Source organism: Pleurodeles waltl, chromosome 5 (genome assembly GCF_031143425.1).
Source record: "Pleurodeles waltl isolate 20211129_DDA chromosome 5, aPleWal1.hap1.20221129, whole genome shotgun sequence".
Lineage (NCBI taxonomy): Eukaryota > Metazoa > Chordata > Amphibia > Caudata > Salamandridae > Pleurodeles > Pleurodeles waltl.
The window spans coordinates 1,306,050,427-1,306,066,857 of record NC_090444.1 but is presented as its reverse complement, the minus strand read 5'-3'; the positions used below and the strand labels follow the sequence as shown (position 1 = coordinate 1,306,066,857).

Here is a 16,431-nt window from a genome sequence, read left to right as displayed (position 1 = left end):
TGCTTGCCAATGCATTGATGGTGTTGTGATTTGTTGTGGTGTTATATGTTATTGTGTGTGACTGGACTGGTGCTAGTTTCCCAGAGTCGGTGTATATTTTTGACATGTGTGTGTGATGGCCATAGTGAGTGTACTTTGTGTATGTGGCTGTCTGTCAGTGTGCGTGTCAGTGTCAGGTTACTGTGTGTGTGTGTTGCCCTCTCCCACTGTTTCTGATGGTATGTTGTGTGGGTAAACGAACATTGGCAATATACAGCAGTGACAGGTAAGTGTGTGTACTTAAGATTGCTGGCGTCTTTGGCGTTGATTCCAGAGTCTCTAGGCGAGTAGGAGCAGCGGGATGACGTCTAGTTCTGGTCCCATGGCAGCTTCGGACGAGTATGCTTCCTGAAACTGAGTGTCTCCTTTTATGCAGTTCATTTCTGCCTTGGTTTTCATGGTGGTGCGACCACAGTGGAAACTTTGGCGGTGTGCAACCCCGTAATCTGTCCGGCAGAAACATGGTCTCTGCTGGCCAGCCGGTGGTGGCTACCTTCGTCTGTGGCTGTGCTTTAGCTATATTCTGTTCTGAATGACCCCAATGTCAGAATTTGGTGTTCTTCTCTGCCATCTTGTTGGCGTTATGTCGGCCACTGCCAACATGGCGATCCTGAGACCGCCAAACTTGTAATGAGGTCCTCAGTATGTAATCTTGTAATGTTTCAGAAGTACTTCCTTTCAGCCAAAGAAGCTAGTAAAATGTTACTGCAAACATACAGAGGCAGCCTGTATCTGCAGGTGAATTCCAAAGCTTTTCTGAAAAGTTAAAACAATGCTCATGCTCATTTAAACATGCAGTTTTCATAATGTAGCCCTGTACCTAGATATACTAAGTGAGCCAAACCTATGTTAAGCATCTATTTTTCTAGTGAAAGTTAATTTCTCATAATATCATCCTGTTTAAAAATAAATGGCTTTGGATTCCCTATTTTAAGTGAATAGCATCTCACCTTAACTTTCTTTCGTTTGTGCCCCTGGTTCAACCCAACTATGTTAGAAACTCCCAAATGGATTGATATTAAGACATTAGCATTCAAAGGTCTCCTAATTAAGCCTTCCTCTTTGTGAATAGATAGAAAACTCAGCTCTTTTGTATGGGTAGCATGAGGTGTCGTATGTGGCACCCTGTGGCAGGGTGTTTTCTGATGACAAATGCATGTGATATATACAAATCAGGCTTAATTATATGATGAGCATGACTTCACTAATTCATTAGACTGTGTATGTGAAAGGCTTAGGACTTAGAAAACTAATATTTTCAATTGTGATAATAACTAACAGTGTGCAAGATTGCCATATCATCTTTTAAAACAGACTAACAATAATTGCACTAACAAAAATGAAAGTATTGCATCAAAGTGAAAAACCTCTGTTTTCCTGTTAAGAAAGCTATGTGTAGTGAGCTACACTGCAAGGTCGTCCAGCCCCATGGCGGCTCCTCCGCTATGGTGGAGGAGCGTCGTTGCCCCGCCAACAGCAGCAACTGCAAAACTTTAAAAATAAAACGATAATAAAAAATGTTTATTATTGTTTTATTTTTAAAGGGGGGCGGGTGTCACAACTCACGTGCTGCTTACTCCTGGAATCCGCAGATCGAGTGGGGTGGGTCTTGAATGTTCGGCTCTGGCCCAGATAGGGGCGACTCTTTCTGGTAGCCACGGTGCTGTAGGCAATGGAAACGCCAAGAACAGACCGTGCCGTTCAGAAATAGCCCCAGAGGGAAAAAAAACCTGAAAAGGGGAAAAAACCTCCAAACAGATAGATTCCCGAAACAGGAACAAAAGAACAGGAATCAACAGAGACAAAATACAGGAATTACACTGAATCAATGAGAACCAGCACAGGAAGGCAAAGAAACAGGAGCGAAGACACCATCCAAACAGAAAGTGTTGCAGCGCAAGGAGAGAAAGAATCACAGTCCTTAAATACCAACAAGCAGGAAGCGACGACAGGAAGTGCAAAGACACCATCTTAGATAGGGAAAAGATTCATAGAATAGAATGAACTAGGAACCATAGAGAGCAGGGAACAAGGAATGTTGGGAAAAGAAGGGAGATATGGGAAGGGAGAAAAAACATAAAGGAAGGCACAACCAGATAGCCAGGGAAAAGCAGAGAAGAAAAGAAAAGAACAGGTGAGTGGGGGGGGGTTCAGACCTGCCTGTACGCGTGGTGCAGAAAAGGAAAACGAGGCCCCATGCCAATTCTGGGGCCTCGGAGAATGCAGAGTAGTCTGGGGGCGCGGCGCTTCTTGTGGCCGCGTTCCGCGTCCTGAGCCGAATGTTCAGCTCGAGACGCACGAGGCGGTGCGACAGCGGGACCATGGGGGGATGACAGCCACAGAGGGCAGTGGTGTGCACTTCCCTTAGTGCGCATGTGTGCTTGGCCAGCCGTCTCAGAATAGCCAAACACACATGTGCACTGAGCTCTCTCCAACCTGGCACTGTGTTGCTGGGTTAGAGAGAGCAGACACAGGCTCCCAGTCTGCCTCGGAGCACAAAACCAGGGCACCCAGGACAATCCTGATGCTGCTTTCAGCAGCATGGAAACAGCTTCAGGATTGGCCGCAGGACAGGCTGGGAGCCTGTGTGTGCCTGCAGTGCAGTGAAGAGCAGAATAGTGGCAGTGCTGCAGGGTTGTAGTGAACCCTGTCTTGTTTTAATGGGAAGCAGAAGTTAGTTTAGCCTTCTGGCTTGCAGACCTGTGCCCCTGTCACCCAGTGACTTTGCTTTCTCTGTTTTAGTAAAATTACTTAATTATATTTTTCCAAAATGGCAGCATTGTTTTCAGTTAGGACAATGTTTTAGTTTTGTGCTATCAGTGCCACTCTGCTAAGGAGTCACTATCAGCGCCAGAGATAGATAAGTTGTAGGGATTCACATTAGGTACTTTCCCACTTTGTGCTTTCGAGGGAATTGTTTATGTAATTGCTGCCCCAAGCATGTATTGCTATCTATTGATCCATGCTGCACTTCGCCTTGATGCTGACCCAGCCGTCGTATCCCTAAGGAGTCTGATCTAGAGACCTCATTCCATGGTAACGAGGGTTGGGGGGGGCTCTTCTCATGGACATGGCATTGACAGATTAAGTTTAACACATCTAGATCTCTTTAGTTTAGAGATTAGGTTCATTATGCCTAGGGTATTGGGACATATTTCATATCTTATGTCATTTTATGTTATTGCAAGATGGTGGGTTGTCTTTGTATTAATGACTCCCGTGTTCACAATTCTGCTTTTTGCACTGTTCATTATCCTTATCATTGCAGCCCATGCTACTTATCGTAGATTGCAGTTTTGTTCAAACCTATTGAAAACTTGACTTCATCTCCTTCATTGCCTGTGTTTGATTTAGACATGTTGTTCATGTGAGAAAGGGGTAATCTCTGTTTAACCACAGCACTCCCTGAGATGTCGAACTCTTGAGTCCATGCGTAAAAGCTGCCACAAATCACCTTTTACTATTTGGGTTTTTGGTGAGGTGCTGTTTGTGAGCCGGGAGGGTTGGGACGACAGCTGCGACTTGTTGTAGGACTGGCATAGTTGCCTACAAGCTAAGTACTGTCATCCTTAAACCAGCAGTCTTGTCTAGAGCAAGAGTCAAACTACCACAGGGTCAAATTGTAATTTTTTTTTGCCCCCCCGCCCCAATACATCACCTTGTTCCATGGCCACCTGCGCCAGGTCCAGCCGAGCACTGAGCTAATCTGGAAGAAGGCATTTATTGATACAATTGGTTGGCTTTCAGATTTGTCTCTAACTGATGCACTGCACATGTGATGTAGATGCATCAATCTGGACATTGAGCTCTCCCCTCCCCATAGAAAATCATTGGGCAGAAAGGTATAAAGGGACCTATGACTTTGAGAGGGTAGGCACAAAGACTGGTTGCTTGGGAAGAATGCCATAGAGCTGGTATTTGACTTTGGGGTTTCCTAATATCTTGTTTTATTTAATGGCTTCTGAGATAATCATTTTAATCTTTTGTCTTGTGTGCTGATAATACATAATAAGTAGCCAGTCATTATAAACACCAACTGCAGTGTGTGTGGCCACTGCTTTTAGGGATCAGAATGAGGGTCCATAGAACTACAAATAGACAACCCTGTTGCAGATAATAGCTTCTTTGACAGGGTTGTCAGACCTTGATGAACTTAACTCGTTATGAAAACCACTTGTCTGTACCACTTGTCTGTTTTCCTTTTGTCTGAAGATGGTGCAACAAGCAATTTTTCCCTGGGGCTAAGGACATCTTTGTAGGTGTGCCGTTCAATTTAGTGGAGAGGGAGATTCACAACACAGGTTTCCTATTTCCTCTTTAAAATTGACGTTTAAAAAAAGTCTTAACTCCTTCAAAATGCTAGAAGCACCCATTCGGGACAATCATTTTATTTTCACACATATCACACAGCTTTTCTTGAGAAAGTTTACTAACGGACAGCATAATATTAATGGAGCAGGTAATACAAAGAGGAGGAGATAAAATGTTATCTATTTCCAGAAATGAGCGGATAGTTTTAATTTCCCAGTTGCAAAATGAGGGGCTACCTACATTTAAGGTGGAATGTCGGGAGAAGTGAAAACACTATACACAATTTTTGCACAAAAGAAATTACAGTTTTATATTAAATTCAAATTACACTTTTAAGCTGTGGTATCTAGAAATGACTGATAAATGCTGATACACATCTCTTATGCAAAAACAAACCTAGTTGAGAAGTTAAACAAAATGCTGAGATTCCAGGACCAGATTGGCATGGGTGTTCACATGGTCTGTCAAAACCTATTGTCTATCTTGATATGTTATTAATACAACACAAATGCTGCCAGAAATATATTGGACCCCCTCGTATGCTGGAAATCTAGTGCTAGTGGTGCCAAACACATCCTGCTAACAATGTTCATATCTTTGTCAATTGCTCCAAAGTTGTGGACTGGTGAACATAAATCAGTACTAGCATAATTATTATCTTTAACAATGTTATAGCATTTTCGGGTAAAACAATTGTTTTCAGTGATAACATGCAGTATTTACATCTTAAGAGAAGGGCAATAGCTGTAGCTACAGGAATATGTTGACAAAAAATAATGTTAACATTTTGGAGATCGCTAATCTACCCCTCAGCAGTACATGGCTTCTCAAAATCTCAAACGTCTCTCAACTAGAGAATATTACATTCAAACGGAATGCCAAAAGGTTATATGCAAGAAATTTGTATAAACAGGACATTTTTTACTATATGAATTTTAGACCCTCACTCTTGACTGTGAGACCTATTTCCAAGACACTTCTGCAAAGTCCAGAACATTGAGGTTTGAGTTATTGCTGTTACCCCATTTGGGTTTATAACATACAACTCTTAACAGTGGTTAGACATTTAGCTTCTGATAAATAGTGTTCCAAAATCAACCAAATCAGCTTAAAGTATTTGAAGGAATATGAACATTTATATATATTTACTGTGTCATACACATGTAAAGAATAGTTTCACTTATATATAATTACTGTGTCATACAAATGTAAAAAATAGTTTTACTTTAGGCTTAAATGAATAGTGATCAATGAGTTTAGGAAGTAGGAAATATGTTAATATCTATCTTATTGAATGGCATTTGATCTTCACTTCAACTTCCACTGTCACGTGTCTAAAATCTGGCACTCTCTCATGTTGTATATTAATAAATTAGCACTAATTGAATTCTTTATGAAAAAAGAGAAGGTGGCATATGCACCTTTGATAATGTCCTTTTTGGTAGTAGTCTGGTCTTGCTATTCTCTTAAATCATGTTAAATGTTTTAATGATTTCTGTCAATATCAACACTTGGTGTTTTGTCAGAATGTTGTTGATGTATTTACCATTAAGGGTAGAAAGGAGGTGTTTTGGAACTGAGAGATGATTTTCTATAGCTTACCTAGATAGCTTTTAGCATTGGTGTGTTTAGAGATGATTTTTGTTTTGTGGGCATGGATGTTAATCATTTTAAGACTGTTTAAGTTTCTGTCCAGTTTAAATGTCTACTTGAGGGCAGCCCAGTGCTGAGCTCTTTTTTTTTTTTTTACATTTTTGATAGTTTTTTTCCTATGCCTTCATGTCCCTTCTTACATAAGTGTTATTAAGGCAGCATTTAATAAAAAAAAATCTTCATTGTTGGGATTATAAGGTATATAGAGTTTGTGAATTCCTGTGGAGAGCACTGAGAAAATTATAAAAATTAATCAATATATCCTTTTTTTAAGACATCCAAAGCCCCAAGGGAAGTGGTTTCCTGCAAATGATCTAAACATCATTTCAGTCAATTGGTCAAGGTTTTGTTGCACACAGTTTTCATTAAATTCACAAAATGGTGTTTATAAATTGAAGGAAAAAAAACCTGGCAACAAGTTTTGCATTAGAATGTCTGTATCAAAGGCTGATAAAGAAAAGTAGTACAGTACCACAAAGATATACCAGTTTCACAGTTTGTCCAACCTGTTCTTCTTCCAAGAGAACTGAGCCAACAACTAAACCATAATAAGAATACATTTTTATTGTGCATCACTTGCCATTGCACTTGAGGCATCGTACTTCCTAGAAATTTTGAGGTTTGGAAGATACAAGTAAGCCTACAACTTTGGGGGAAAAAGACGTTTTCCACTGCCAAATAATGCCAATCATCCTCACTTTTTTGTTGATAAAAATGGTACCCCACATGTTTGAATACAAATTATTTTCACGTGCGAAGTATTGCGAGATCATGGTGTGAGCTGTGTGGCTGTGCCTCAGTAAGGAGCGTAGTGCTTTTTGGATTTTGTTTGTACACTAAGAACAATCCAAACCATAACTGGATCCTTGCTGGTCATCAGACAACCATCTCCCTTTCCTCACCCTCAGGGTGTTTCTCCTGGACAGAAAAGCATTCTGAGAAGAAGACTCTTGACTGCAACAACAAAAGAAATGAATCAGTAGGTGGGACTGGAAGGGGAAGGACTTTAAACTGTCCTTGTCTCCACCTCCTCATTCATTTCTTCCTAGGGTGGGGTGTGTGGGATTGCAAGAGGGTGATAGGAGGTGGGCTCTCCCCATCTCTAGAAAAACTTAATTTGGACAATGGCCATGGTTAGGGAGGAGTTTGAGGCAGTAATAGCTGCGCAAAACCCCTCCCATAGCTATGTCCACTGGTCCGATCCTGGAGAAACTCACACTAGAGGCCATGGAATTTTTCCTGGGCCTTCAGATATGTGTGTGACATCAGATGCATATCAAAGAGGTGGGATAGACATTGGCAATGGACCTCTTTATTTGGGAGTTTGCTGGTGCTATCAGATATTACGCATTAGAAAACTTTCTCTCCACACCACCAAAGGGAGATTGTCTCCCATCCAGGGGTGAGAGGACAAAATAAAATTAACAAAAAAACTCATCCGGGCTGGAGGGGTGAGCTATGCAGAACAGTTTGGCATGTATGTACTGTGGGCACCTTCTATGATTCAAATATATTTCCATGTGGCATTGAAAGGGATAAATATAATTGTAGTTGGCTGTTTAACTGATGGGTAGTGTCTGGAGTAGCCCGCAGGTGAATGTCTCTTATCTGGCCATGGTGCCAAAGTTTCTGCATAGTATTCTATAAGTGAGAGGGTTGGCAGATTGCCAGGCGTATGAGCCAGACTCCATGGCCCATTTCAGTTCAGAGTGCTCAGATGAGAAAGCCTTGTCTATCTTGTGCCTACAGCACATCTACTGGTCATAACAGCCACCCTCCTATTTTGCCTAGGGCAGGCGATTGACCTACCACCTCACTGTGAAATGGCAACATAATTGACTGAGATTCAACACCGCCTACAATTAGGGGGGCAGGGGTGTGGGGCAGGAGGTTGGGAGTTGACCATGCTGGACATTGATATTTCCCATATACATTGAGCATAGTAGAGGTTAAAAATTAAAGTTTAATATCTAAATTCTGTGATAAAGCATGTATTTCCCTTAACTCTTCTTGAGTACATTGAGGTTTACCTAGCAGTAAAATAAAACTGGTTGCATTAATGAGCACACTTACATGTTTGGAAAATGTTAAAATCTAGACATTAGAACAGGTAAGTTGTATTTAAGCTTAAAGTTTTATATATCACCTTTCTTGTTAATTGTGTGTATCGCAGCTAGCACCGTAGACAAATGTAAATGTTAATTTTTGATGTGTCTTAATAGTGTTGCCACTACAAATGTGCATCACAAATATTGGTTTCTAGAAGTCTTCCTATTTATGTCTATTACATGTCAGGAAGAAAAACTGCTCCAAGTGTGGTGTTTGGCCAAGTACAGTCATCGTAGAAAAAAACATGTTCCCAAAATAGTATCTTTTGTGGCTGGACTGATTCTTTTCTGTCTTTTGTAGGTGGGAAACAATGTGGTCTGGAAAACCCATAAAGATGACTTCTCCCCAGGCTCGCCAGTTCACACCTTGTATCAAAGAAATTAATTTTCCAACTAACTTAATCCGACTGGAAATCAACAGCTCTCTTCTTGAATACTACACTGAGCTGGATGCTGTAGAACTACATGGTGTGAAAGAGAGGCCTATGCTTTCATTTAAGAAAGCGGTTATTAATATGAATGACTTGGATGAGGAGGACTATGATGATAAGGATGGTGATGGATTGGACAACTTGAGTAGACAATTTGGAAGTACATGTTTGAAAGAATGGCCGAATAACGGATATTTTGATAAACTTCCTTACGAGGTAAGACTGTAACCTTAAAAGCCTAAATCTGTTCCAGTTATTATTATTTTTGTATTTTTTTTTACAATCCCAAGTACACTCAGTTTAATGACCAGATTGTCATAGGCACCCTATCCATTCGTTAGTGCTTTCACTTTTTAGCTTCAGCTAATTGTTGAGTGACTTGATGTATTCTCCAACAAGTGGAGCTTGTCGTCTTATATTCTAGTAACCAAAGACCTTGTGTTATGCTTTACATGTTCTCCATACCCTTTACAACTCTTTGAACATCCAAGTTTTGCTCTCTATTGGGCACACTATGCACATCTATGTTCACCTTATCTTTATCCTTCGTCACTCTCTGTATAAAATGTGCTTGGTGCTGAACAGTCTTGGGCACGCTCATTTCGAGGATACCCTTTAAGAACTTTGTGAATGGAGGCACATGAAAAGGGGTACGGTTCTTAGACACAACACCGCTTAATGTGAAATGAAGGGCTTGCAAAGGACAGGAAAGGGATCTGCAGGATTACTGTGAAGAGATAGCTCAAGAACACTAAAACTGTAAATGTTACTTTTTTTGCTCCCATTGGGTGTATGTTTGGATTACAAGTTGCTTGGTGATTTGCATCCATTACCTGCATTCATACAAATGATGTGTTCATCATAGCAAAGAATGGTAAACAGCACAGAACCAACAAGCCTCGGTAAAGCCAATAGGTATTGCCTTTGGGAATTAATGGCTTTGCCAGTGGTTTTGCGCGATGTTGTACAGAAAATGTTTATGATGCTCCCAGCCACATTATCTTGTGGGTTTATGCACCACCTGGCCTGCCTACAAAATGACAGACTTTTTTTTCAGTTCTTCTTTACTGATCTGAATTTTATTTGTAAATAATTATTTTTAAAGTATAGCATGAAACCATATCTTAGCAGATGGGGAGAAGCAACATGTAGGGCAGGGTTGAAAGCGGGTGAGGGGAAGCAACACAGAGGACCGGGAGGCAGAAGCAACACAGAGTGCGGGTTGTGGGAAAGTAACAAGGAAAGATTGTGAAAGCAATGTTGAAGACGTGGAGAGAAGTACTCAAAACTGAGTAATCAGTTTGGAACATGAAGGGAAGAGAAGCACTCAGCCAAGAGAGAAACAGAGAGCTGGCTGGGAGAAGAGCACTTGCAACAAAGCAACCCATGGATAGAACCAGACCAGGATGCATGCATCACTGAGAAGTGTGGGGGAAAAGCACAGAGACAAGAGTAATCAACAAGAAGAGTGACAGAGAAGTACATGAGGAAGACAGATGGAAAACATAGATTCTTATAGAGTCCTTAAAAGAAAAAGAAAAAACATTGTGCTTGAAATGTAAGCAGTGGAAGGGCACAACTAATGAGCTCATGTTTCAGGGGAGGGAAAACACAAGAGGAAGGCAATCCCACACATGCTAATGAATAAAATGCAAGTAAATGAGAGTGAAAATAAAGCCAACTATTGATGAGCAATGGACCGACTATAGGCCCACTGTAACCTGATATTAGCTGTTTTGCAAACCAACAGCGGTAGGTGAGACCTAAAAAAGCTACACACTCAGTTTGAAGTTGAACCTACAGGGTCTCAGATGCCTCTCCACCCCAAATAAATAGGTAATGCAAGGAGCCTGCCGAACTACGTGCCGCAGCACATCAGGGAACAGGACTAGTAGCATGGAACATTGGACTTCTGAACCATTGAGGCAGATCAGTGATGGGCAGCTTCATTAGTTAGCAAGGTACATGTCAGAGAGAAATATGGAGTAGTGAACGTTTGAAAACACTGTCTCTTTCTTAACGCTTTGAGGTTAAATAGCGCATTGAAATAGTTTCATGCTGGCATATAAACTGGAAAGTATTCACATTGTATTCACACAGGCAAAATATATAATTGTGCCACTGGCTCCTAAGCCAGACCTTGGTTACATTCTGTAACTTTCTGAAAGTTTACTCCAGCTACGATCTGTGATTGTTGACAGGATCTTTATTTGTAATTGGTAGTGTTAAGCTGTATATTGTACCATAGGGAACAAATATGACTTTTTTCCTGGTCTAGCCTAGTGGACTGGCACTAAAAAAAGTTATAGATCTCGAATTTTATATCGCAGTAGCTGTGAAAAGGAATAAAAATACACTCCAGTTTACATAAGTTAAACTGAGAGGAATACTCAAACATTATGTTTTTCTATTTACAACTGAAAAGATTTCTTGGCTTGCTTCAGTGAAAAAGGCATTAATATAGCAAGCCAGGTTTACCTTTGGCACAAATATATTAATCTCTTCAAAAATCACTCACTTAAAAATTTAGAATGCAACTGTTTTTGTACACCATAAACAAATTGTTATGGGTACCAGAGAACAGTACTGCTTGATCTTAAAAGACTGCACAGCATGCAGAAAGTTGCAGACTCTAGTGAGTAGACACAGAAGTTGAATGGGAAAGGGGTCTTGTGTCCATAGTGGGAGGCTGGCCCCATCCAGTATACAGAAACCATTGCACACCACAGCCTGCAGCTGAGGCACATTCTCTCTGATAGGTTAGATTTGCAAGGACTCTCTCCTTCCACTGCTCCTCTAAGTAGTAAGTAGTTGCACATGAGAAAGAAGCCTCATCACAGACCTTGGGATTGTAGGTTGTAGAAGCTTTTTCAAATGTACAAATCTGCTTGATAAATAATTTGTGTGAATCACAATTGTTTTAGGTTGTATATGGTCATACATTTTTTTATTTTTTTATTGACCCCCTCAAGAATCTGGACACGAACAAATTACCTAACGACATAAGGCCATATAAGCAGATGCAGGAGTGTATAAGTTGCTTTACGTTCCTCATGAAGAATCTGTCAAGCAGTAGTGAAACATTCTGATTAGAAATTAAGGCTTTTGTAGAGATACCAATAAGTATTATGGAGTAGGAGCTTTAAATGCAGACACATTTCCAGTAGGAGAGTAACACTTCCCATTAGAATGATTTATAGATTCAAGAACCCTTAGATCTGGTATCTACCACGTTTAGATTTTCATTTGCAACTCTTGCTTGTCCTTCAACATAAACTATTTTACTAGTTGTGGTCTGCTCACAGACTCGAACTGGATAACTGCGTCAACTTGCCATTCTCTATTATTATAATCAGGAAAACAGCATCTCAGCAAACATCAGCAAAACAAAAATCATAACCTTTTGGAGGAACACAGAAATTCTAAGGGAAATTAGCAAACAATATAGTGGAGTCCGTGAACTCACATGTTTACTTGGACAGGCATTTAACCTCTGTACAACACCTAAACACGTTAAATTAAGGTTACCATGACAACAAAAGCCCTAAAAAAAAGTGTGCACAAACATATGGGGAGCATGCGATTAGGCCCACCATAATTGCTGTTAGGGCAAAATTGACCCCACTTTTGGCTCCTGGGTGATGGTATTAAATGATAAGAAAGTAAATATATTAAGAATGTTTTTATCCAAAACACTCACCTTTTATTCAAGAAACTCCACCCTCATGCAATGATCAGGCTTGAATTAAGTCTTCCATCAATCGAGGCAGTCCATTTGATAATGAAAATTATTTCTGTTATTGTGCCTCTGCCAAACCTGACTCCTGGAGAGGCTTGATATATCAAGAACTGACACACAATGCTATGATCATCTCATCTCTCTCCCCGTTGAAGTAATATGGCTTGTAAAGATCACCAGCTACTTTCCTATCAAGGATCTTAGATTATGCAGCGGTTTACCCGCTAAAGAGTCATTAGAGAAAATTTAGAGGAGTCTTTTTGCTTAAGAGATCTACTCAAAATATCATGCTACAAACACATAGAGCTACTAGAATCACACTTTCAGCCTAATCAGATTTACATTGACTCCAATTTAGAGGCAGTAATAAAACAACAACAAAAAATCTGAGATTTCTGTTACTATCTATTCAGTTGGAATAATTTGAAGGCTCCTGGTACTTTACATCTAGTGTCCCTAACTGTAGACTCTGTAATAATGGAAATCTCCAGAACACATTATTTGTGCTTGCCCTGGGAACAGAGATATTCAAAATAAATACTTATCACCTTTTTTTCAGAAAGCTACCACTGTACACTGTTAAGGGGGCCGTCACAGTTTGTTTTGTGGTACAATTGAACGCCTTTATCGGAAAATTGATGCAATACTTGGATTTATCATACAAAAGACATACATCAAATGTTAATGTAAAAGCAACAGATTAAAATGTATGTGTTTGAAGAGGGCTGAGACATCTTTCATTTATTATTTTATTTATTCTAGGACTTTTAAAATAATTTACGGTTGTGTGATTATTAAACTGCTTTTCTCAATGGATTTTTATGATGTCCATGTGTTAGTTGACCTACTGGATATCGTAATGAATAAAAAAAAAATTATACAATAAACAGTTTACATACTTTACCAGTTTTTGTTGTTATGCTGAAGAAAGGAGTGGGTATTATAATGTTTTAAAAGCTCAGTAGGGAAATCGATGTGTTCCCTCGGTTTTATGGTCTGGCTTGACTACACAGCTGTCGCCAGACAATTATGTTTGCATTACTAGACAGGGCTTTGGCTATGCCCACATTTTAGGAGCCAGGAGTGTTTGTTCTGATTGGGCAGAAGTGGTGTGCTTTCACAAAAAGTGCTTGCCCTCCACATATCTTATCCAGCTGCCTGACATTATAATGCTGTTGTATTGCTATTAGATACCTAGATAATTTGTTGTTTTTTTCTCTGACAAAGAACAGATGGGAGAAAGCAAGTCATTAGCATAGGTGGGTTTTAGGTCTGACTTGACAGTGCAACTGTCAACTCACCTTTTAACCTACACCACTATTATTCTACAGTTCTTTACTTCCACACAAATATACATTTATTCCAATGCTATTTACTCCTAATGCCTCACATTAACATACAACACTCTTTTAAAGCTAATGCTTTAGAATTTTGAGTGGTCTCTTTTCCTTGTATTTTATGAAAGAGCTTAGAGGTATAGTGTTCATTTAACCAAGGTAACAGTTATATTCATATTTATTGTTATGGTTATTTTAAGATTTTGATTGGAGCTTTTAGGTATTGTCTATACTACTCTGGGGGTCATTATGACCCTGGCGGAAGGCGGAGAAGTGGCGGTAAGACCACCAACAGGCTGGCGGTCTTACTTTGTGGAATTATGACCATGGCGGTTACCGCCATGGTCATCCGCCAGTTTTCTGTTCCGCCCGCCGGGCTGGAGACCAGGGTCTCCAGCCCAGTGGCCGTCACTATACCGCCGGCGGTATTTGGACCCGGCTGACCGCCATGGATTTCATGCGGTTTGAAACTGCCATGAAATCCATGGTGGTAAGCACTATCAGTGCCAGGGAATTCCTTCCCTGACACTGATAGGGGTCTCCCCCACCCACCACCCCTGCCACCCCCCAAAGGTGGCAGGACCCCCCTCCCCACCCTGACTCCCAACATCACACACACATACTCACCCGACACGCACGCAGGCACCACCAACACACATACACGCACACACACCGACATACATGCCAACATCCACACACACAGTCAGACACGCACACCCACATTCAAACATACACACACACATCCATACAGACATACCTACAGACATACACGCACTCATTCCCAAACACATAACACCCCCGCAAGCATACACACACTCACACACCCCCTCTACATACACACACGCACACCCCCATGCACGCACACAACACACAACGCCCCCTCGCCCCCCTCCCCTCACGGACAATCGACTTACCTGGTCCGACGATCCTCCGGGAGGGGACGGGAGCCATGGGGGCTGCTCCGCCGACACCACACCGTCAACAGAACACCACCACGCGAATCACAGGACGTGATTCGCTGGGCGGTGTTCTGTGGCGGTGGAGGTGGAGCAACCTCCACTTCCCCACCTCCCGCCAGTATGGCTGTTGGCGGCTCTCCGTCTGTAAAAGGACGGAGAGCTGCCAACGGTCATAATAGGCCGAGTGGCAAACCGCCACCACTGGCGGTCTTCCGCACGGCGGTCCAAAATGACCCACTATATGTTTGTTTCCTTATGTTTTAAGGACGGAGAATATCATAAAAATATTTTAGTTCGGTGATGTGACAATGACTTTGTAATAGACGGTATTAGTCAAAAAGTGTGGACGAATTATTTGAAAATTGCTGTAAACGTGAAAATATATTAATTGTAGATTAAGAGATCTACATCAAGTGAGGTTACTTCAATACTTTTTAGTTTACACGCAGAGCAATTAGAGTGTGCCATGTTTGAATGGATTGTGTAACTATGTATTTAAGAGCTTTTTGAAGTTGATTTTCGGAATGCACAACTGAGCTTTTGTATGCTGATTTGCATGTCTTCTTGTCATTAAACCACTCTTCATTCATCTTTGGAATGTAAATGCTTTTCATTGGCCACTTGTGGATCTTGTGTTGTGTAAAGCATAACAAAAACGGCTTAATGTATTAAAAAGGTATACATAATATTTTCTAAAATAATGTTTTAATTGGGAAAATCTAAATACTAAACATCCTGATTATGACTATAAAAATAATATTGTTTCTGTTACATGCAGCTAATCCAGTTGATTGTGAGCCACCTTACTCTACCAGATCTGTGTCGACTAGCCCAGACGTGCAAGCTCTTCCAACGACACTGCTATGATCCTCTACAGTACATTCACCTCAGTTTACAACCATACTGGGCAAAACTGAATGATAGCTCCCTGGAGTACCTACAAACCCGCTGTACCCTCGTTCGGTGGTTGAATTTATCATGGACTGGGAACAGAGGATTCATCTCTGTTCCAGGATTCAGCGGGTCAGTAATTTTATTTGCCTACTTTAAGACTAAGCCAACAAAACTGTCTGATTTAGGCACCTAACTTTATGTTCAAAATGAAGAACAAATTGATTACATACAGTTAAAGCAAAAACACATTTCTTTTATTATGCCGCAAATAAAGATTGTGGGCAGGCAGATGATTTGATTTATGATGGTTAATAGTTAAATGGTGCTTTCATACACTTTACTAGGGGCCTAATTTGGAGTTTGGCAATATCGGTACATCAATCAAAAAATCACATATGTACCTGTCTTCCAATCTCTGTGTTTCTGGTGGTAGAGCTACTGATTGTAGAAACGTCAGAAATGCTGTCGTAGCAGAATATTCAGTGGCTGAAATGGCACTGTAAGGCCTGTCCTATTCAGGGTTTAACCTTCAAATTCCAAGTGTACTGGGTTTCTCCGTGCACGGACTGCTGTTGAAGTGTTGGGTAGGAAAAATATGGGAGAAAAGTTTGAGTATGTCATGAACATTGATTTTTTATTTTTTGTTTTACAACAAACAAATGCTCCTTATATACACCAGTACAGTAGATTCAGACAATTGTCCATCAGTCAGCAGCACTATTTTGTGTTGAGCAACTCCATCTCAACTGCATTTTCTCAGCTTGTTAAAAGATCTTGTCAGTTGTAAGGTCTGCTTAACTCTTCTCAGTCTCCGTTAGAGGCACCATATTTTCATAGGTGCACTTGCTGTATATGCATTACGTACCTATTTATATAGTGTAGGAGTTTTGTTAAGCACTGGCTTCTGATGAATTGTATTTTTAAAGTGCTAAGAACAATGAAAAAATATGCAGGTTTTAG

General features: G+C 40.6%; 1 protein-coding gene across 1 annotated transcript in view; it reads left to right on the top strand.

Annotated features, from left to right (window-relative positions):
- FBXL4 (F-box and leucine rich repeat protein 4) overlaps nucleotides 1-16,431 on the top strand; it is a 207,489-nt gene that overhangs the window by 95,058 nt on the left and 96,000 nt on the right. The window contains exons 7-8 of the mRNA XM_069235535.1: nucleotides 8,413-8,758; nucleotides 15,356-15,600. Coding sequence (XP_069091636.1) covers nucleotides 8,413-8,758; nucleotides 15,356-15,600 — 591 coding nt within the window. The remainder of the gene's footprint in view (nucleotides 1-8,412; nucleotides 8,759-15,355; nucleotides 15,601-16,431) is intronic.